The sequence below is a fragment of the Meles meles genome, chromosome 8 (assembly GCF_922984935.1).
Source record: "Meles meles chromosome 8, mMelMel3.1 paternal haplotype, whole genome shotgun sequence".
Classification (NCBI taxonomy): domain Eukaryota; kingdom Metazoa; phylum Chordata; class Mammalia; order Carnivora; family Mustelidae; genus Meles; species Meles meles.
In genome coordinates, this window is record NC_060073.1 from 2,134,150 (window position 1) to 2,155,633 (window position 21,484).

Consider the following 21,484-nt stretch of genomic DNA (forward strand, 5'->3'; position numbering starts at 1 on the left):
TGACTTGCAGCGTTTTTCGGCCTCTTTATTTAGAACCCGGCGGACGAGGGGCCGGGGCAGTGGTGCAGACGGCTCAGGAACCATGTTAACAAATTTGTCTTCAAGTTTAAAATAATCATAATAATAAAGAGAGACAGCGAAAGCGCGAAGAGAACTGCTAGCTAGATGGGCATGTGCGGCGGCTGCAGCTTGTGAGCGACCCTCCCCCCAGAGTCCTCTATAAAAATAAATTTACATTTGTCGATAACCAGATGCGGTGAGGTGCCTTTGGCATAACCAATAACCGAGCTACCGCGTGGCAGAGCGGCCCACGCCTCGACATAAATAGAAAATATAAGTTAGTATAACTTTAAAAACTTTTTGTACAAATATACATGTTTTTTTCTTTTTTCCTTTTTTTTTTCTTTTTTCATTTTTTTGCACTGAGTTTCAGCAGAGATTAAACATTTTATATAAATGACTCTTAAAGCTTTACACCTTGGGACCAGTGTACTCCTCGTGCAGAATACATTTAGATATAAAAGACGTTATTAATACATTGCACAGTTTTTTTTTTTTAAATTTTAAACACGAAACCGAACGCTGCTCGGTGGCAGCTGCCGCCGGTTGCTGCTACATGGACGGTCCCAGCCGAGGCCCCGCGCTCCTGTCCTGTCCGCTGCCCCGCGGGCTCTCTCAGGGCTCTTTACGCGCGACGCTGCGGGAGAGAGGCGCGGTCAGCGACAGCAGACAGACAGACAGACAGTGGCCGCGAGGACCCCGCGGGGCGACCCCTCCCCGCCCAGCGCGCGCGGGGCCGTACCCACCTCATCGCAGCCGCTTGCGCGGGGTCTGCTCCGCCGAGCCGACGGCTGGAGCGGCGCCAGGGGCGGCGCATCCCGCGGGAACCTCGTTCGACGCCTTGGCCTCGGGCGCGGGTCTCTTGCGCTTGGCGAAGAAATCTGCGGGCGACAGCGCGCGCAGCCGGTCAGGGCGGGGTCGGCAGGGGGACCCAAGAGGGGGCCGGGGTGGGGGCGCCGTCCCCGCCCGCGCCGAGGTCCGCGGCGGGTCAGCTTTGTTTACGTCGCCCGCGCAATGTGCTGTGTAAGCATTTCTCCTTGTCCCGCGGCCAAGCCCCCCGGGGCCGCCGCCGCGCTTAACCCCCTCCGCGCCGCGCCCGCCGCGCCCGCCGCGCCCGGGGAGGGGCTCCCGCGGCCAGAGCGGGGATCGCGCGCCCAGGGGGGCCCGAGCGCGCGCTCCCCCGTCCCTCCCGCGCCCGCCGCTCGGGAGCACAACAGCGGGGCGGGACGGGGTGCGGGCACGGCCGCGCCCTGCGCGCTGCTGGCCCTTTAATGCCACGGGAGGAGGCGGGGACCAAGTGAGGCCCCCGAGGCCGGGGGAGCCCGGCCGGCCGGACAAAGCAGGGCCGGGCCGGGCCGGGGCGGGGCCGCGCGGGACTCACCGGAGATGAGAGGCCCGGGCAGCTTCTTGATCGCGGCGCCTCCCGCGGCAGCGGTGGTGGCAACAGCTCCGCCGGCGGCGGCGGCGGCAGCATTGGCGGCGGCGGCGGCGCCACCGGCGGCAGCGGCAGTGCCCGGCGCGGGGCGCCCCGAAATCCCTGAGTGCAGCGGCTCGGCCAGGGGCTCCTGGCTGCGCGGCGGCGGGACCGCCTCCTGCTCATCGCTCTCCTGCGGCGCCACGGCTGGGGCCGGGGCGGGAGCCACCACCGGGCCGCCGGACGGCGGCGCCGGCGCCTCCCCGAGGCCGTCGAGGGGCTCCTCGGCCGGCGGCGCGGGGGGCGGGCTATCGCCTGCGCCCTCCGGGCGGGGCCGGGGCGCCAGGAGCAGGCGGCAGCGCCCCACCTGCACCGTCTCGCGGTAGAAGGCGGGCACGGAGTCGCTGTCCACCTCGGTCCACTGCAGACGTCCGGGGCCGCGCAGTGGCACGTCCTGCTGGAAGTTGTAGTCCCAGCGGCGCTGGTCCTCGGCACTCAGCTCGGCCAGGCGGATCTGCAGCTCCCGGCTCAGCTCCTCGTGGTCCACCGGCCCGAAGAGGCTGCGGCAGGCGCTGGTGCGCGCGAACAGGGGAAAGGTGCGGCGGGCGACAAGGCGCTCCATTGCTAAGGCGCTGCGGAGACACACGTCCAGCCTGGCCCCGGGCAGCGCGGGCCGGGGCCACGGGAGAGGAGAGGAGAGGAGGAGGAGGAGGAGGAGGAGGAGAGGAGAGGAGGGCGGAGGCCGGGCGCAGGGGAGACCCCGCGCGCTCGGAGTCCGCATTGGCAAAGGGACGCGGCGGGAGGGCGGCGCGGCGGCTACCTGGCTGTCGGGCCCCGGGCTGCTCCTGAGTGTCGCTCGCGGTGTCGTCCGGCCGCGGCCGCGCCCCCTCGGTGCCTGTCCTCGCCCGCTCGGCTCGTTCGGGCCTGGCTGGCACCTACCGAGCGCAGAGCACTTGGCCTGTGGAACGCCCAGCCCTCGCGCGCCCCTTTATACGCGAGGGTCGCACGCCCCCCCCCGCGGGGGCCCCGCGCGATTAGCATAATGTAGTATTTTCAGTTTCAACAACACCGCGGCGATTGGCCCGCGCCGCGCTGCCCCCGCCCCGCCGGCCGCCCGGCCCCCGCGCGCCGCCCATTGGCCGCGTGCACACACCCACCCGAGGGCGGGGCGGGGCGCGCGGGCCGATTGGCGGGGCGCGGGGCGCGCGGCCGCGGGCGGGGGGCGGCGAGCGGGGCGGGGCCCGAGTTAAAGGGCGCTGCGGGCGGTAACGTGACACCGCGGCGCCCCGCCCCCTCGCCCCATCCCCCCCCGCCCCCCTCCGGCTCCTTTGTCTGCTGGCGGGGGCTGCGAGGCGGCGGCGGCGGCGGCGGCGGCGCGGGCGCCCCCTCGGCCGGCGCGGCCTCCTCGGCGCGGCGGGGCCCGGCGTCCGGCCGGTTCCGACTCGCCCCCCGGGGGCGCCGGCCCCGCCGCCCGCGCTCGCCATTGGGCCTCCAGCGCCAGCTGACGGGGCTTGAACCCGCCGCGGGCATCCCGTCCCCGGCTGGAGCGAGACGGGGTCTTCGGCTGCCCCCGCGCGGCCTGCGGCGCCCGGGGCTGGCGTCCCTGGCGGGGTTCCGCGCACCTGGAGCCCCGACACACCTGCCGGCCCTAAGGCCGTCGAACCACTGTCCCCCCGTCCCCGCTGGGGCGAAGTCTCCAGACACCTTGGAGAGCTGGCCCTCGGCCCCTGGAGTCCTCGGCTCTTGGGGCCTGCCCAGCCCTGCTAAGAGGATGCGAAACAGACGGAGCCCATCCGGGCTCTGCCCACCACGCCCGTGGACCAGGTGCCCGGCACCTCTCAGGCTTCCGTGCGGCCCTCTGGGCTTGGGCCGGACAAGGCCAGAGGTCTGATTGCCCACACTGGCTGGAGGCCGTTCTTCTGGGGGGGGTTGGCTGCTGGACAGGGTCCTAGAGGCTTCTCCAGGGAGTGGGTCTGGCCCTGCTCAGCGTAGGGCCTTGACTGGGAATACTGGTTCTCTGGGCAGATACCCCCGATCGCACAGCGCACCCGCAGGTGGGAGCTGGCGCTGAGCGGCGGGCAGCCGGACTTCTACCAGGGGCCAGCACCCCTCATCATGCCGGGTGAATACTGTTTGTCGGGAGAAAACACACCCTGAGGATGATGGGACATGCAAGCCAGAGAGCCCTACTCCTGCTGTCAGGGGACCCGGAACCTGCCAGGACCCACACCCCTTCTCCCCCACAGGCCCTGCCTTGCCCCAGCCCCAGGTCCTCCCAGGGCGGCTCTCATCCCAGCGGGCCAGGCCGTGGGCGAATATTACTCTCTGCAGCTTTCCCTTCGGCCCAGCCTGTTGTGGGGCAGGGAGCCCAGGAAATGCCTCCAGCCACCACCCCCCACCAGCACCACCCCCCCCAAGCTAAGAGCAGCCCTGGGCTGGGGGGTCAGGGGGGTCAGGCACCTGTTGGAGGGTTCAGCAGAGCCCTGAGCTGTGGTGAGTCCCTGTCTCAGGTGAGTCCGAGAGCCCAGCGAGATAAATAAGGTTGACTGGACCCCAACCAGGGCCAGGCGGGTTCGGGACGCCCCGGGGTGGGACGGCATGATAGTGTACACGTGTCCTGGAGGAGCTATCCTGGGTCTGGGGCAGTTGAGGGTGAGAATGAGGGGATGAGGCCAGTGGGACTGGGTGCTGGCGCAGGGGCGGCCGAGGAGGGCAGGGCAGTGTGCTGGGGTCTTGATGGCAGGACCAAGGTGGTGGTTCATGACGGGTTTTTATTCCGTTCTGTGCGCTGCGTTCCTCATCCCACAAGCACGGAGATGTGACAATTTTGTATCGCCAGGAATGTAAAGAGGAACTGGGAAGGTCCCCCAAGCTCCATGGCCCCCCACACCAGGCTGACGTCACCTGGCCTGGGGCTAAAAGGAGGCCGGGGAGCCCAGTGGTGTTGGTGCCAAGGTCTTACCAGCTTCCCCAGTGCCGCAGCCGCAGTGACCCCAAAATGCGGAGCCAGGTGGCCCCCAGGATTTCCCGTGAGGCCCGAATGCCTGCACTCCAGCTGTCCAGGAGAGCAGGCCAGGGAAGCAGCCTATCCCCAGCCCAGATGGGGCCTCCAGGCTGCTCCCGTCATTGAGGAAGGGTCCCACCCCACTCCCAGCCCCCGCTGCAGACCCTCGGGGGAGCCCGAGCTCCCCTCCCCAGCAGGGACTGCCTGGTACTGTGAACACCTGCCTGCCCTCGGCTCCCTAAGGCCAGAGGACTTAGGAGGTGCTTCGGAAAGGAGCAGGAGCCAAGCCTGCCCCAGCAACTCCCCGCCCCATGCGACCCCACCTTCCCCCAGCACTGTCCCCGGCGGGGGCTGGGCCTAGAGGGCCATTCCCACTGCCTTTGGTGCCCCCCCTGATGCCTCCGTGGGGACCAGCTGAGCTCAGACAGGTGGGTCCAACACCCCCCTGCAGGGACAGGCCTAACGGACTGTGACATTGGTCCTACCTCCAAGGATCGGGAGTGGCTCGCACCTCCTGTCACACAGTGTGGTAACAGCTGCCGCCCTTCACTGGGCCAAGTCGCTGCCCAAGGTGACTCTCCTGCAGCCCCTTGCTGGGCCTCACCTGTCGTGCCGGGAAGGGAGGCGGATGGCGCGGGAGCCGGGAATCCACCAGGGCCATACGGCGGGGGAGGGAGCGAGTTTGACTCACCCTCCTCCCACTGCCTGGCTTGCTCCCTACTTTCCCTCGGGGCGGTCCGCTTTTCTTTCTCTGAGGGCCATGGGGACACCTCCTCTCCTGGACTTGTTAGGGCAGGGAGGTGACCTTCTCTGAGTATGTGACCCTGAATCCAGTGAAGGGTGGTACCCGTTGGCTTACTGACCTGCTGGTCCCAACCCTGGAGCTGGGTCCCTTCCCCCCAGCCAGGGACAGACCCCGGGGGAGGACAGATGAGGAGCTGGGGGCCGGGAGTCGGAGAGAAGGCCCAGGCCTCCACCCCAAGGGGCCCCCCAAGCGTGCAAACATCTGTCTGAGTACAATAGCCAAGCCCTACTTTTGTAATTAAAAATACATCCGAAGCAGAAAAAGGAAACAAAAGGAAAATGTACTTTGTGTTGCTGCAGACAGCAGAACCAGAGGGGGGTGCTGGCCCCCGGGGGATCAGCAAGGACAGGTCCCCAGGATGCCCCAGCAACCCAAATCCTGCCTGCATGGCATGGGGGGAGCCAGGAAGCACCGGCCCCCTGCTGGCGTCTCCAGCATACCACCACCCCGTCCAGCTGTCTAGCCAAGGAGCGACCAAGCAAAAGCTGACCGATCAGCACAAAGACCATGTTCCCAGCCCCTCCAGACCTGGGGAGCCACAGGGCCACTGCTGGCCACGAACATGAGAGCCAAAGGGCTCCCCCCACCTCCAGCCCGGGGCCCATCCCAACCAACCAAGCCATCCTGCCCCTCCCGTCCCCACTCTGCCAGCCAGACGGGGTGGCCGCGGGGCCGTCCAGGGAGGGACTCCGGGGGACAGAGACCCCCGGGTGGCGGAAGCCCTGAATGGCCACAGGGAGCAAAACTACGAGCTCCCTCTGCACCACCAGACCGAGATGGGAGTGAGGAACGAATGTTTGTTGCCCACTGACACGCGGGGGCTTGTCCGTTTCAGCCGCCGCCGCTGCCCACCAGACCCCCCTGCGTGTCACGGGCCTGTTTGGGGTGTCATTTTCTGGATGGGAAGACAGGGCCCATGCTGGACAGATTGAAGAACCTGGTTAAGGCAGCGAACCCCATAACCCAGGGCCTTGGTTGTTTCCCCGGCTGTGCCGCCGGTGGCGAGGGAGTGGGCGACTTTCGCAGTCCAGGACACTGAGGCTCGAGGGGGAGACACTCTTGCCCAGAGCCAGTGGCAGAGCAGGGCCGGCCGGGAAGGGCCGTCCTCGGCCACGTGCTGCCGCCTGGTGGTTGACTTCCACGCCGGGGGTCCCAGGGCTCCCTCCTTCTGGGGAGCCGCTTGGAGCTGTTTCTGGAAGCCCAGGAGGGGCCTGGGGCTCGCCCCGGCACGCTCCCAGGGACCCTGCAAGGGACGTCTGTCTGCAGGCCTCCTGGACTGCCCTGCGGCGTGGGGGGGACATTCCCCAGGCCGACAGCATCAGCCACCTTGAGCCCGCCCTGCACCCAGGCTCAGCAACTTGCCTCACTTAATTAACCCTTCCCAGAACCCCTACAGGCTGCTTGATGCCTGGTTTGCAAGGGGAGAAGTTGAGCGACCTCTCTGCGCTCGGGGACAGCAGACCCGAGCCGTTCCCCGGCTCGGAGCCCCCCACTGGACTTCCACGAGGGGCGATGAGCATGAAAGCATGAGAGGGAAGAAAGCGAGTCTCGGGGTTAACCTCGGTCCCCCAGACCTGCAGCCAGAGCTGGCCGTCTGCGGGGCATGGGGCCCTGTCCCCGGAGGGCGGCCCCCCACAGGCACCTCCGTCGGGGAGGGGCCCAGCTCCTGGCCAGCCCAGTCTGCCCTCTCCTGTGTAGATCTTGGCCTGTCTGCTGGGTACCCCACCAGGGCAAAGGCCCACGGCCCCGTCCACTCCCCACCCCTCCCCCGCAGCCCCGGGCAGGGCCAGCCCTGGGCCCCCACACCGCAGCCCCGCACAGTGGGCCCGGACAGGCCCGGCCAGACCCCTCAGGAAGGGAAGACTGCTTCCCCGCAGAGCCTCACCTTCTCCTCCAGGAGATGAGGCCTGGAGGCCCCGAGGAGAGCGGAGAGTTACCGATTAACTAGCCGGCCTCCGGCAACAGGCCGCCGGCCCAGCTCTGAGCGGGGGCTGGCGGGAGGGGGCGCTTTCCTAGCGCACTTGGCCCAGCGCCCAGCGCCAGAGCAGGGAGAACCTTCCTCCCCGCACCGACTTCCCGCGCTCGGCTCGCCCCGCCCCCAGCCCCCCCAGGACGGGCTGTTCTCGGGGCGGCTGCCAGGCACGTCCTCCGCAGGTGCCGGCCTCCCTCCGGTGACGCGTCCACATGCCGCACGACGGGAATCCAAAGCTCGGATTACAGGGGCCGCCTTGTGCTCCTGTCTGGGCCGGGCTGGGGGTCCTCACTCCCGGGGAATTAGCAGGAGGGGCTGGGCAGGCCCTGGGGGAGGCGTGGAGGGAGCAGGGAACAGCCCTGGACGTGAGGGCTCGGCCGCCCAGTCCCCACAACGGGCCAGGGGCCCCTTCCCCTCCGACTCTCAAGCTGAGACTCTGCCTGTCCTCCCTGCTTATCCGGACCGTTCCTGTTCCAGCACTGACCGTCCCAGGAGGCCCTTGACCATGGGCTCTCCTAGGCTTCAGACAGACCCCCCAGGGCTGGGGAGGGTTTCCAGGGTAGGGGGCAGCCACGCAACCCTGTGGCCAGCTCAGAGCCCCTCCAGGCCTCTCTCCTCCCCTGTGCCCACAGAACACAGAGGAGGCAGGTCCCCAGGACTCAGAGGCTCAGTCTCCCAAAGAAAGACCAGGAAAACTGAATGTGGGTGAGCTGGTGCCCCCCAGGCTCCTCAAGCTAGTGGAGACCCCATGAGTCAGCATCTGCTGTCCACAGGGGACTCAGGGGACCAGCTCCCACCCTGCTTCCTACACACCCACCCCGTGTTCCTAGAAGAGCCTGAAAGCCAGGGAGGAGACGCAGAGGCCCACGTGTGCACCCCCATCCCGCCCCGGGCAGGGCAAGACGCAGGAGCCCACACGCCCGCGGGCTCCGGGGAGCGAGCAGGACATGGCGTGTGCCCGGCGCAGCCGTGTGTGAGCTCGCTGCTCCCGTGCCCGCCCTTAGTGGGCCCCCAGAGCCAGCTGGGGGGGGCCGTGGCCAGGGGAGGAGAGCCTTCCCCCTTCGCCCATCACCGCGCTCCCCCGCCCCCTCCCCCCAGCTGGGTGTCAAAGGTGAGCACTGGTCAGTGGAGACAGAGGTCAGCAGGTAGAAGTGTCCCAGCCCTGGCCAGTCCTCCCCAGTGTCCTGCAGGCCACACAGAGTAGGGGCTCAGCAGAAGGGATGCCTGTCTCCCGCCTCCCTCGATGGCCCAGGCGTGGTTTGGGGGTTTGCTGAAGGCTCGGAGGGGACAGCCCCTGAGCCCCGAGGCAGCCAGCAGCAGGCCCCGAGGCGAAAAGCTGGGTGCCTGCTGCCCCCTGGTGTCCACAAATAGCATTGCAGCCAGGAGCCCGCCCACCGGCCCCCAGGCTGGGGACTGGGAAACAGAGCCTAGGGGGACCCCAGAGCTGCCCTCAGACCCCCACATTCATCCCTCGCCTTGGGGGGAACTTGCCAAGGGTCTTGCTCTCCGAGGCCACAAGTCTCAAGTCTAAATGGGGGAAGGGGTGCTGCCCAATGTGGCCGGTCAGGGCCGGGGCGGGGGGAGGGGGGAACCTCTTTAAAAAAAAAAATTCCCATCACCCCTAGGTGTTTGCAGGGGCTGCCGCACTCACACGCACACATGACTTCTGTCTCCGGTGGGTAGGGGACCAGGGCCCAGGGGTCAAGGAGCAGGGAGAGGAAGGGGAGTAGCCCCCAGGCTAAAGACCACAGTGAGGACTGGCCCTCCCGGCCCTCCCCCTGCTGCTCCCCAACCCCCTCCCCTTGCTCCTCTTCCTCCTCCTGCCCCGTCCCCCTCGTCGCCCTCTGCCTCCTCTCCCTCCATTAGTGCTGCTGGTCACAGCCCCAGGCCGTCGAGAGCCCTGAGTCCAGTCTGGTGGGCCCTTCTTGGGACCTGAATGGCCACCTGCGGACACTCTCCCTCGGTGCCTCTGGTCATCAAGAACAAGCCGGCTCCAGCTGCTTCTCGCAACTGTGCCCACTGAGCCAGGAACCGTAACTCACCTCTGTGCTGGGCGCCTGGGCCTGGCCGGGGGAGCAGCAGACAGGAAAGCAAGCCCCAAGAGAAGAGTGTGCCCCACAGGCTCGGCCGGCTGCCCCCCGAGATCAGCGTGCAGCTGAAGGAAGCCCCGTGGGCCAGCAGGGAAGGCCTGGGTCTGCCCCCAAGCCTCCCACAGCCTCCGCCACTACCCAGGTGGTCTGTGCCAGGATGGCGGGAAGTGGAGTACAGCAGGAACCCCCATAAGAGCCACCCCAGGTTTGGGATGAGGAGGGGGACCCTGGGAAGGGGGCGGTCCCAGGCAGGGAGGTGGCCAAGCTGGTCACAGAGGGTACTGAGTGAGTCCAGAATGAACCAGATTGCTGGGGAGGGCCTGGGGGCAAGCGGTGGCCAGGCGTGGGTGGCTGGGGACTCCAGCCCCAGGAGCTGGTGACATCTCGAAGGCATCAAAGAGCCTTGGAGACTCCTGTCTTGGGTCCAGGGTCCTGAGATTTGTTGGTGGACGCAGGTGCCGTGAGCAGAGGTCGGAAGGCGGAGTGAGGACTGTCAGAAGTCCGGCGGGCAGGAAATGACGGTGCCCTGGGCCGGGGCGGGAGCTGGGGGCCCGGAAGGACGGGGTCTGGGAGCGCTGGGCCCCTGGGTTATGGGGCATGAGAAAGGAGAGGGCAGGAGGCACCAGGTAGGATGGTACCAGGAGGAGCTGGAGTGACGGTGGGAGGGGGGCAGGCAGCAGACCTTTGCTGTGGGATGGAGGGTATGGCCACAACCCACAGTCCCCCCACCCAGGGTGTGGGTGGGCCCGGATTCCCACTGGCAGCCACTTGGTTTTTCTACCTCTGGCCACTCCATCCCGGCAGCATTCACGTGGCAAGGGCGTGGGGGCGGGGGGCAAGGTAGGGGCGCTGCCTGACCAAGGCACAAACCTTGGGGCTTCGGAGTCAGGCAGAGCAATTGTCCTGTACTGGCCATGTGACCATGGGCGAGTCACTTAACCTCTCTGGCCCGCTGCTTCCTCCCCTTCAAGGCCCCTGAGGAGGCCCGGGGGACGGTATCCGCATGTGCCCGGCACTGTGGCCAGCACCCTCCCCATCGTCACTGCTCCTCGGCAGACCTGGAGGGGTGGGCAGGCACAGCCGCGACACCAGCGGCCCCCTCCAGCTGCCACTGTAACGTAAGGTGGACGTTTGCTCTGAGCGCAGGGACGTGGGCTGGTGGGGGGACTCAGACACCCCCAGTCACGTGCAGTCCCTAATAGCCTGTCGGGCAGGGCGGAACGGCAGTTACGCACGCGGCAGCCTGGACAGCGCTACCCACACCCCCAGAGTCTGCGCGGGTGGCCACGACTCTGGGGGGCCTGCACCCACCGAACACTCAAACCCGGCGCTCAGCAGGGTCCTCAGCCAGACCCGGGCTGGACGCTGGTCAGCAGCCGGCTGCTGCTGGCGGGACCCTCTCTGGGCCGGGCCAGGCAGCCCTTACGTGGGCATTAGCTCGTTAACCCTCCTAGACCGGCAGAGACCAATCTTGACCATTTCACAGGTGGGGATACAGTCTTGAGAGGACAAGCCCCTTGTCGAGACCCGGCAAGTCACAGAGCTGCCAGCCCGGGGGGCACTGCCCAGCTCCGGGCATAACTCCTGGGCTCCACGCTGAGCGCAGGCCCGCCAGGGCTGGGCCCTCTGCTGAGCCCCCTGTCCCTCATGCTCTGGATGCTGATTTCTGGAAAGTCGTGGAGCAAGTGACCGCCTTGGGCTGGACATTAGCTCTGGTAGCCTGGCAGGCCCCTGTTGGCAGTGTGACCTTGAGCGGGCCCTCCTCCTCCAACGTCCAATCAGGATCAAGGCCAGGAGTGTTTCCCTGGGACCCCGGGGTGGGGGTGGGGCTCCCCTCCAGGGCCATCCAGGCTGGTGGGTGGAGTCCGAAACAGGTGAATAAACCAGGGCAGGTTTGGGGCCACTGGCCTGCAGAAGGGCTGACTGCCTGATGCCTCAGGCCCCAGGGAGGATTTTCAGGGCTAGGGCTTGTGCCGAGTCCCGTGGAGGCAAGGGGCAGGGTGAGGCGCTGGGGCGGTTGCTTCGTCTTCTTCAGGTTCCCCGAAATATGTGGAAGAGCCAGCCGTCCCTGGAACAGAGCAGGGGCCTTGGGGCAGGGGGGCGCCAGGTCCCCTAGAATCTCACCCAGCCAGCTTCCAGGGAGCCCGGAGTGCAGAAGGGCGCTGCGGCTTCTGGATTCTTGGGATGTCTGTGTGGCAGCCCCCAGCAGACACCAAATAGGCAGGTGCCTTAAAAGTGCCATCCAGGCAGGGGGAGGTGGCCTGATGGCGGCCAAGGGCATCACCAGGGTAGGATGGAGTGCGTGGGCTTGTGACTTGTGGCTTTCCAGAAGTCCTTCCTGCTCCTTTCTGGATGGATTCTCTATTGGGGTCCAATGGACAAGGGTTCTGGAAGATGCTGGGTGTGGGATTCGGTGGTCAGACATGGCGTCGTCTCTTCCAGCTGGAGGTCGAGGGGCCAGGAGAGGAGGCGCTGCTTGGGGAGGTTCAGGTACCTGAGAGGCATTCGCGAACTTCCAGGCGCCCCCGGGCATGTGCCTATTGGGAGCCCAACTCCTGGAGGGCAGGAAGAGCGGCCTATTCCTGCCACGTCTCCTGCCTCAGTTTCCCCACCACAGCCTGGTGAACAGGTGTGGGGCTGCTCTCTCCGAGCCCTGCTCTCCTGAGAAGTTCCAAGGCCCGTCTCTTCCTGAGTCCAGGCGGCCCTTCTGCCCTCCCACTCCCCCTTGGAGGCCCTTGCCAAGCCAGACACCAGCTGCTGGCCACTTCCCCTCTGGCCTCCCTGGATGGACACCCCTCCTTTGAAGCTGTTTTCCTTCCTGAGTGCGGAAGTCGGGGCAAAGCACCCCTCGAGGGGGCTGGGGGGGCGGGGCATGACCTTGTCATTCCCATCCCCTGCTGCTTGCCCCACCCCCGCATCTTTCCTCCCTTCCTCTTAGCCCAAGATCCAGCGTGAGTCGGCCTCCAGGGATCCATAAAGGGAGAGTGACCAGTCATCCGGGTTTGTCTGGAACTGACCCCATTTTTACATGGAAAGCCCCATGTCCCAGAAACGCCTCAGTCCCAAGCCAGCAGGGGCAACTGGCGTCTGAGTTTCCCAAGACAGGGTCTCCCGCCCCTCCTCTGCTCTGGTCCCCCAGACCATGGTGGGAGGAAGGGCACATGACCATCCCAGATGGCATCCCACTAGAGCGTCCCAGGTCTCCACCCCGCCATGGGCCCCCAGAGCAGCCTGCTCGCACGCTTCCCCAGTAAGGCCTTCCTCCTCCCTGGTCGCGGCGGCTGGCTGGCTGGAGCCCCTGGACCGAGTGACCCCCACTCCCCGCGAGGGACCCTGCGTCCCAGCTTGCAGCCAGGAGCAGCACAGAGCTCGGCGTGTGCAAGGGAGTGCTCGTGGGTCCCAGGACCCCAGGCCTCTGCCTTCTTTCCACCTGACCCTGGGGTTCCTGGATCGCTTGGAAGAGCCCCGACAAGCCAGCCCAGCTCCCCCGGGGGGACGCGGCCATGCCTGGATCCCGCAAACACACCCACAGCGTGAGTCAGAACCTCGGAGACCCAGCCCTGGGCAAGGCGCAGCCCCCGCCCGCAGCCCCCGCAGCTCACAGACCCGCTCCGGAAGAGCCCTTGGCCCTGCCCGCCCGGCCCGCACGTGACGCTGGGAAAGGGGCTCGGCCCTCTGGGACCCTACAGCAGGCGGCCTCTGGGAAGGAGCTGGTAGCCCAGGCCAGGCCCGATGCCCGCCGGGGCCGGGTGCCCCTGGGCGGCTCTGACCCCGAGGACCGCGCTCGGCGGAGGCTGAGGTCCGGCCCCAGCCAGACGGGCCGCCCGAGGCCACCGCACAGACGCGGCTGCGGGCGTGCGGGCGCCCCTGCCGGCCGGGACCTGAAACTGCACCTCGGCCGCCGCGATCCCACCCTGCCGGGCGGCGCCTGGTCCTTTCCCGTCCCGGCCAAGCCCCGCGGCACCGCCGACGAGGGGACACTCGACGGGACCCTCGCGGAGGCATACAAGTAAGAAGCACTGTCGGCCCTCGCGACCCACGAAGGGGCTCATCCCGCCCCCCCAAACCTCCAGCTCAGACCACAGCCCAGACCAGGCTCTCCCGGCTGCCCTCCCTCCAGGAACCCCCACCTGGCCGCTCCCGGGGGCGCCTGCTGCAGGACAGCCAGCTCCTCCCCCGGGGTGGGCGGCATCCCACCCCCACCCCGCTGCCCGCTCCCCGTGCTGGGACTGCAGAACCCCGGGGCAGCGGGCCTGCGCCCCTCGGTCCCACGGCCAGAGGCTCCTTCCGGAAGACCCCAAGGAAGCTCAGAACTCTGCGGGGCTCCGCTGCACGCCGAGCGTGACCACCGGCGCCCAATCGCTGGAATTTACCCACCACACCTAGTGGGCGGTACCTGCCCCTCACGCACACACGCATGCGTGCACACACACTTGCACACACCCACACACGTCGCATACGTGCACGCGCATGGGTGTGCACACTCGTGTGTGCGCACGCTTGCACACGCTTGCGTGCATGTGTCTGCGCGTACGTTCACACACAGGTGCACACGCCCGCACACACGTGAGTCGTGTGCACACGTATACACACATGCACACGTGTGCGCTCTCAGGCTCACTATAGTGCCAGCCACACCGGGGCAGTCACACCTGTGCGCCGGGTACCCCAGCGCCTGGCAGAGAGCCCAGCACGCGGTGGCACGCGACCCAAGCCGGTGGGCCTGTGCCTCCCCTCCCAGCCTTCTGGGGCTCCCCCGGGCCTTACGGCGGCGGTGAGACCCTCCGCCACCTGGCCTCACCACCCCAGAACCAGCTCTTGGCGCGTCCACCTCCGCCCTCACCCCGAAACCCCGCCAGCGTGGGCTCCCCCTCGGCCTGGCAGGCCCCTCCCGCACCCAGCTCGTCTCGCCTTATCTTGAAGCCTCGGAGGACGCGTCACCCCTAACCCCGCCCCGATTCCTCCAGTGGGCCTGGATTAGCCTCAACCCGGCCGAATTGTCTGCCTGCTCGGGCTGGGGGGGAGCCTGGGATCTCCCTGGGGCCGGGAGCGGGCCCTGGGGAAGGGCAGAGCGTGTGCTGAGCGGCTCAGTGAGTGGGCCAGGCTACTCTGTGAAAGGAAGAGCCTGTCGGGGTTCTAGCGTTCGGCGTTCTGCGGGTCATGTGGCCCGGAGAGCAGATCTCCCACACTCGGGACCAGGAAGCTCCCCGCCCACATGGAGCCTGTTCAAGACAAACACTCAGGCGAGAGCCCATTACTTCTGCTCCAACCAGTTCCAAGCTTTCTAAAGGCCCTGCTGGACGCAGGAGGCAGGGAGAGGTGAGTAACTCACTCCTTCCTGCCCACCCCACGCGGCCCTCTGCCTCCCCCATCTGCCCTGGGGCAGACCAGGGACTCCCTCCTCCCTCCCTCTACCACTTTACCCCCAGCTCTTGCCCAGAGAACCCAGAAGGAGCCCCGTGATGTCCCCATCTCCCAGCCCAGTCTACAGCAGGCAGCCAGGTCGGAGCTCACAGGCCCTGGGAGGTTGGAGCCTTCTGGGGACAGTCCCATTCCCCACTCCACCCACCACGGAGCACAGACCCACCTGAACTCCGGTCCTCTCAGGGGTCCTGAACCTCAGACACCACACCCCCCTCTTCCCCGGGCCAGCCCTTCCGTGCCGTTCTTCTGAGAAACCCGTGCTGGTCTACCCGCCCCGGCTCTGGGCTCTCAGCACAACTCCTGAGGTCAGCCAAGGACTTTGGTCCCCCCTCCCAGCTGTCCCTGGGCACTGGCAGGAGGGCTCCTCCTGGCCGGGCCCCTGGTACCCTAAGTTAACACAGGCTGAGGGGTGTTTGGCTTTGACATTTGGGCCTGTGGCCTGGCTCTGGGGGCAGAGTCACAGTGTCCTGGACCAGCGTCGGATTCCTGATCAGGGGAACTGTGCTCCCCAGGACCCCAGCAGGGGATCTGGGTAGCTGTATGTCCCACTGAGGGGCCGCTTGAAGCTGGGTGCACCTACATTCCATGGGTCTCTGGTGGCCCTGGCCCAGGGGGCAGAGTGGCAGCCGTGTGACTTGAGGAACTGGGGAGAGGTCTGTCTCCCTCCAGGAGAGACCCTGAGCTATTTCTGGAAATGCTCCTGTCCCCAGCCTCACCTCTGGGTCTCTGTGCAGACCTCGGGGAGGTAGCAGGCCAGACACTGAGCCCTACCCTTCCCCTCCCCTCTCCCTTCCTTCCCTCCACCCTTCTCCCCTCCTATCCTTTCCAGCCCCTGTCCCCAGTCCCTCTGCCCCGCCCTCCTCCCTGCCCTGCCCACCCCTTCTAGAAGCCAGAGTCCCTGCCTCCCCACCAGCCTGGGAGAAAAGCTGCAGGGGGAGTGGGGGATCCTAGACTCTCAGGGTGTGCTGGGCCGGCGTCCCAGGTCACCCCAGGAAGGCGGCGTCCCAGGTCACCCCAGGAAGGCTGGAGTCTCAGGTCACCCAGAGAGTGTGGGTTAGCAACGGAAGGGCCAGGCCGGAGCTCTCCCCGGGAGGACTCCCCACTGGACCAGGGCCCTAGGGCAAGGAAGGTGCTAGCGCTCACTCTGGCGAGGGCATCCCCTGACTGTGCCCCTTGCTGCATGAGCCCCTGAGCCGCTAGCCAGGTGCCCCTGACCCGAGGCAGCAGCCGGGCTTTCCTCCAGCTGTCACCCGCCCCCACCTCCACCCCGGACCCCAGGCTCTGAAGGCCCCCCTGGGGCTCAGCTGTACAATCACGGAGCCACAAAATCTGGTTTCTGCCGGTTGAGGGCTGGAGGCCAGGCAGAGCTGCCCTGCCCTAGGGGCCTGGAAGGCCCAGCCGCGGCCCCGACTCCACCCTCGGGCCACTCCGAAGCCCCCTTGGGTTCCCGCTGGAGGACTGGGTGAGCGGGGGTTAAGCTGCTCCACAGGGGTGGGGGACGTTGTGGGCCTGAGGAGCCCCCCCACCCAATAACAGGGACCCCAAATCCATCAGCCCACGCCCGCGGGAGGCACCTACCTGAACTGGAGTTCATTCCACCATCTGGGCCCCTAAAACGGGCTTCGCTCTTAAAGTGGGGCGCTGGTGCCTTGCTGTGTAAGGAGGGGCGCGGAGCCCGGCCGCCCTCGCAGGCAGCGTCTGCGTCCGGTTCCACGGGAGCTGTGCCCCCACAGACCCGGAGCTGGCTCTGGCAGAGGGGCAGGGCCACCTGCCATGCTGTCCGAGGGCGAGAGTGGCTAAGGTCACACAGCAGGTGGCTGCAAGCCCAGTTCAGGGTCCTGCAGCGCCGGCCTCTCCCGCAGGCCCTCTCGCTGACGACAGGCCGGGCGCTGCCCGCCTCCCACCCTGTGACTCAGCACCCTTGCCCAGCGCGGCACGACTTTTGGACCCTGCCCACTGCGCCGGCCTCCTGCTCACATCCGTCCGGGCTCTCTTACTGCACCTGCCCGGGATGCGGGGAGCAGGAGCCCCCGGGGGCCGGGGCCAGCATTCTAGCGGGATGGGCTCCCCAGGCCGTCCCCAGGTCATCATACTCACCTACGTGCTGGTCGCCCTGGAGCTCACCTGCCTTTTCATGCGGTTCTCCATCATGCCAGTGAGTACCCTCCCCGGGGCGGCCGGCCACCCGCGCGCCCCATCATCCCTCTCTCCCTCCACCTGTGCAACAGCAGGAGCTGGGAGTGGGGGCCCAGGGCTGTCCAGGTCCCTCCCTGGGGAACCCGGGGGCTGCACGTCCTGGGCTCTCCATCAGCGCTTTCTGCGCTCTGGTGCAGGGCAGCCCCAGGGAGGGGCCACAGAGAGCCACCCCCACGGCCACGCAGCCCTTGTGGGGACAGCGCCCCTCCCCTTGGCTGGCCTGACTCTGTCCCTCCAGCCCTGTCCGGGCCGTTGCCCTATCGATCCTCTGCGGCTACACGGCTCCCGCCCATCCTGGGCTCAGGCCTCTCCACTCGGGTCTCGACAGGGAACCCTCCCTCCCAACACCTGTCCAGACCCTGGAACCTCTTCCCTTCCACCCAGGTCGTGCTGGGTCAGTCCTCCTGTAGGCTGCCCACGCCCCACTTCCTGCCCACAATATTAAATTATTTCTGTCTCCCCGACCGGGGCATGAGGGCGGGGCTGGCCCCATCTCTTGCCCAGCCGCCTCCCCTGGTCTGGAACTCTGCCCGGTAAGCGTAGGCGGTTGGCTACGCCGCCGTGGTCAGCGCTCGGTGCCCACCCGCTGCTGTCCATAGAGTCTGCCTTTGTTTGCCAGCTGGTTCCATCCACAGACCCCCCCGTGGGACTGGCCCGGGTCTCCCCCTCCCCAGGCAGCAGCACCCAGGGGGCTTTGGATGTCCCCGAGGGCCTTTCCCATCTGCTCTGTGTGGGGCCATAGCACAGCCACGAGCCACTTTTTAAAGTTCCCGGCGGGGGGCGCCTGGGGTCAGCAGGTGAAGCCGCTGCCTTCCGCTCAGGTCATGGTCTCAGGGTCCTGGGGTCGAGTCCCACATCGGGCTCTCTGCTCGGCGGGGAGCCTGCTTCCTCCTCTCTCTCTGCCTGCCTCTCTGCCTGCTTGTGCTCTCTCTCTGTCCAATAAATAAATAAAATCTTAAAAGAAATAAATAAAAAATAAAAATAAACAAATAAAAATAAAACAAAGTTCCCCAAGGGAGTCTCATGAGCAGGCTGTGCCCGGGGATCCGAGCGGGAGGGGGCCTGCCTCTGTTGCGGGGAGCGCCCAGCCCAAGGGTGCGCCCCAACTCCCAAGGCCTGACTCCCTTCCATAGCAGCCATGTGGGCTAGCCAGATGCCTCGCTGTCTTGTCGTCTGAAATGGGTCACAATGTCCCTTCCTAGGAGGGTTGGTGTGGGGAGGGATGAGGGAACAGTTAAAGGCACAGAACAAGGGTGGAACATACCTTTCTGCAAATGCTACCCGAGCACCTACCAAGTGCGTCCTGTTCTCAGGACCTGGAAGACAGCAGACACAGACTCCACGATGCTTAGACTGTGCTGTGCTTAGAAGGCGTGCTGCAGGGGCTGGGAGGGCCCACAGACTGGGACAGGAAAGCCTCCCCCAGAGGGCAGGCTTAAGGGAAACAGAGCAAACCTGGGTGGTGCAAAGGCCCCGGGGCAGTGAGAACAGCACAGCTAGAGAGGAGTGACCCCAGGGGAGACGGAGATAAGGCCCCAGGAAGGCTGCCAGGACGCCAGGAGCTTGCTGGCCATGGGGAAGACAGGAAGCCGCTGGCTTTAAGGTCTGTCATGAAGGCTGACCCCAGGAGCTGCCAGTGGATTGGATGCGACCGTCCAAGAAAGAGCGGTGGTGCGGGATGACACCGAGGATTCGGACCTGAACCCTTGCAGGGGCGGAAGCAGAACCATGGAGCAGAGGAGCCGGTCCTTGGGGCGGAAGGGGAGGACGAGGCAGGTGTGAGTGTGAGAAGGTGGGCTACCGTGGGGCGGGGAGAGCGCGGACTCGCTGGGGGAATGGTGCATCGGGGTGCACCGGGATGATGGTGCATCGGGGGTGTCCCCGGGAGAAACCCGACCGAGCGAGCGCAGGGCTTCGGGCTTCCCCAGTGGGGCTCAGCAGCACCCCCAAGCCCTGCCCCCACCCTCTGCCAGGAGCAGGGGGATTTCAGCTGCACTGGGGAGAGGGGTGTGCACCCGAGAAACAAAGCAGGCAGAGGGATGCCCTTGACTGAGCTTAGGGAAAGTACAGGATGCGGGGTCGGGGATGAGGGGTATTTGTGTCCTGAGGTTGCCGTGACGGTCACCGAAGTTGGCCGTCTCACAGTCTGGAGGCCACAAGTCTGAATCCCCGGGGTCTCAGGCCTCCCTCTGAAGCCCACAGGGGACGGTCCTTCCTGCCTCTTCCAGCTTCTGCGGGTCCCAGCCCCTCCCCGAATATTCCAGTATCTGCCCTCCTGCTGGGCGTGTCCAAAATTCCCCTCTGTGTGAAGACACCAGACTCACCCTAATGACCTCACTTGAACTTGGTTCCCTCTGCAAAGACGGTATCTCCAACTACGGACGCCAGCAAACAATCCGGGGGCTTCCGTGGGGGGAGGGGGTTCCCGGGTGAAGGGTATTGAGGAGGGCACACGCTGGGATGAGCACGGGGCATTGTACTTAACCAGAGATCTGCTGAAGACCACCTCGCGGACTGGTTAGGCACCATACGGGGGGCAATCGAACATGAAGAAAAGACTCGTCTCCAAATAAGGTCACATTCCGAGTACTGAGCTTTAGGACTTTGGGGGGGACCCAATTCAACCCATTACAGGTGGGGATCACTGGAGGGAGGGGCCAGGAACTCAGAGGCCAGGATCGGATATCGAAGCCGCAGGAGCAGAGTGGCTAACCCTCCCATTCCCCGGAGAGACACTGGTCACGGCCTTCCCCTTCCCCCGGCGGGCACCAGCAGACCCCAGGAGCCCCCAAGAGCCGGCACAGGTCCTGCTGGGAAATGGGTCACCTTCCGGAGGCCATCAGGGTATCTGGGGAGCGTCTCTTGCTGGCCCCGGAAGATGCCACCGTCCACCAGGCAGCCTCGGATGGGTCAGGCGTGCCCTGCCACGGGGAAGGAGGGCCAGCTGCCAGCCCCCCTGAGCTCGGGGCCCCGCAAGCCAGACCCAGAGGCCCCAGTGAGCTCCTCGCTATGGGCAGCTGAGTTCCAGGCCCAGGGGCCGCTCACGGGCACACTGCAGTGTGGCCGGAGCCAGAGGGCAGGCCTCCCTCCCCTCCAGTTCAGGGCTACCTCCCCCACTCCCCACCCACTGCGCACCCCGGACCCCTGACCCTTCCCGCGCGCCCTTCCTGTGTTTGCAGTACCTGACCCGGCAGCTGGGCCTGGATTCCGTGGCCTTCGGCTACCTGCAGACGGCCTTGGGCGTGCTTCAGCTTCTGGGTGGGCCCGTGTTTGGCAGGTACCAAGGGGAGGGGTGGGCAGGATCGCCCCTCAGAAGTCACGGGCTGGGTCATGCCAGCTTCCCAGACCTGAGCATGGGCGCACCCTGGTGACGGCAGGCCCGGCTGCATAGGGCGGTCCTGCCGAGCTCAGGCCTATGGTCCCTGGCGGGCTGGGGGGGCACCCCTGTACCCCTCCACCTCCATATCCACCAATCCTGGTGGCAGCCAGAGAGAGGATTATTCTAGCAAGACTCGTGGCTGCAAAGGTCCAGGCCACTGAGCTGGGGTCCGACCATCAAATCTTCAGGACCCCGGGGCCCCCAACAGCCTCAGGGCAGTGGGGGGGCATTGGTCTTGGGCTCACTCAGGGCAGCACACACCCTTCCACAAACCCTGAGGCGGCCAGATCCGCGAGGCAGGATCTTTAGGATGACTGTGCAGGAAACGGGCTCCAGAAGCGGGAAAGCCAGCCAGCAGGGGCTCCGCAGGGTGTCCCGGTGTGCCGGGGGCAGGTGGAGAAAGGGCTGGAGCCTGGGAGACATGGGTTTGTCTTTTTTTAAGATTCTAGTTATTTATTTGAGAGAGAGAGAGAGAGAGAGTAGGAGCAGGGGGAGAGGCAGAGGGAGAAGCAGGCTACGCACTGACCTGGGCTGGACCCAGGTGGGTCCAGGGGATCCCGGGATCCTGACCTGAGCGAAAGGCAGACCCTTAACCATCTGAGCCCCCCAGGTGACCCTGGGAGACATTTACTACACGGCACGCAGGCCCGTACTCCATGGGGCCCCATGTGGGACCCCACAAGGTTTTCTCAAGGGGAGTGGAAATGGCCAGCTGGGACAGACACCCCCAGGTCATGGCAAGGAGCCCTGCAGAAGCTGCGGCAAGTGGAGGCCCTCCGCATGGGGGCCCTCCCCCAACCATCCCACACCCAGGCCTCCCTCCTTGGCCATGAGGGGATCCCTGTGGCCTAGAGACCCGGCAGCCCCATGGGGTGGGTGTCAGGGGCAGGGGAGAGAGGACCCTGCCTGGTATCCGTAGGGCTCATGGTTTGGGGCCCCCAGGTTCGCGGACCAGCACGGGGCGAGGGCGGCGTTCACGCTCAGCTTCCTGGCGTCCTCTGCCTTCTACCTGCTCCTGGCGGCCGCCTGCAGCCCGGCCCTGCCCGGCGTGGCCTTGCTCTATGCCTTGCCCTTGCCTGCCGCCCTCATGCACGGGCTGCCAGGTAGGGCCAGATAGGGCACCTGCGGGAGGACTGCGGG

The 21,484-nt window shown here is 66.4% G+C and overlaps 2 protein-coding genes across 11 annotated transcripts in view; one reads left to right on the forward strand and one right to left on the reverse strand.

The window, feature by feature from the left end:
- On the reverse strand, window positions 1-16,492 carry CDKN1C (cyclin dependent kinase inhibitor 1C). Of its 8 annotated transcripts, none has more exons than XM_046017864.1 (5): window positions 16,348-16,492; window positions 2,295-2,409; window positions 1,442-2,106; window positions 807-941; window positions 1-697 (listed from the first exon to the last, which is right to left on the reverse strand). In XM_046017864.1, exons 1-4 carry the CDS (start codon window positions 16,361-16,363, stop codon window positions 808-810), a joined length of 930 nt encoding a protein of 309 aa, XP_045873820.1. In that variant the 5' UTR covers window positions 16,364-16,492; the 3' UTR covers window positions 1-697; window position 807. The 8 variants fall into 8 exon arrangements, with proteins under 8 accessions (XP_045873820.1, XP_045873817.1, XP_045873816.1 ...); XM_046017861.1 differs by adding an exon at window positions 4,964-5,082 and having other exon boundaries at window positions 1,442-2,409; window positions 16,348-16,477; XM_046017860.1 differs by lacking the exon at window positions 16,348-16,492 and adding exons at window positions 4,964-5,082; window positions 14,933-16,341 and having other exon boundaries at window positions 1,442-2,409.
- Window positions 14,505-21,484, forward strand: part of SLC22A18 (solute carrier family 22 member 18) — a 21,308-nt gene continuing 14,328 nt past the window's right edge. The window contains exons 1-3 of one of the 3 annotated variants that reach the window (XM_046017867.1): window positions 16,653-16,924; window positions 20,145-20,242; window positions 21,287-21,447. In XM_046017867.1, coding sequence (XP_045873823.1) covers window positions 16,781-16,924; window positions 20,145-20,242; window positions 21,287-21,447 — 403 coding nt within the window. In that variant the 5' untranslated portion in view covers window positions 16,653-16,780. Of the gene's footprint in view, window positions 14,665-16,631; window positions 16,925-20,144; window positions 20,243-21,286; window positions 21,448-21,484 lie in introns of those variants that run through there. The other 2 variants (XM_046017868.1, XM_046017869.1) reach the window with 2 other exon arrangements.

Coding starts and splice junctions, on each gene's coding strand:
- CDKN1C (XM_046017858.1), bottom strand. CDS start 9,739: ATGCCTTCGAGATGTCACCAGCTCCTGGGGCTGGAGTCCCCAGCCACC. Junction 2,410..9,297: donor CCCAGGCGCCCAGCACAGAG/GTGAGTTACGGT, acceptor TGCGCTCGGTAG/GTGCCAGCCAGGCCCGAACG. Junction 942..1,441: donor GCCCGGGCCTCTCATCTCCG/GTGAGTCCCGCG, acceptor TGTCGCCCGCAG/ATTTCTTCGCCAAGCGCAAG.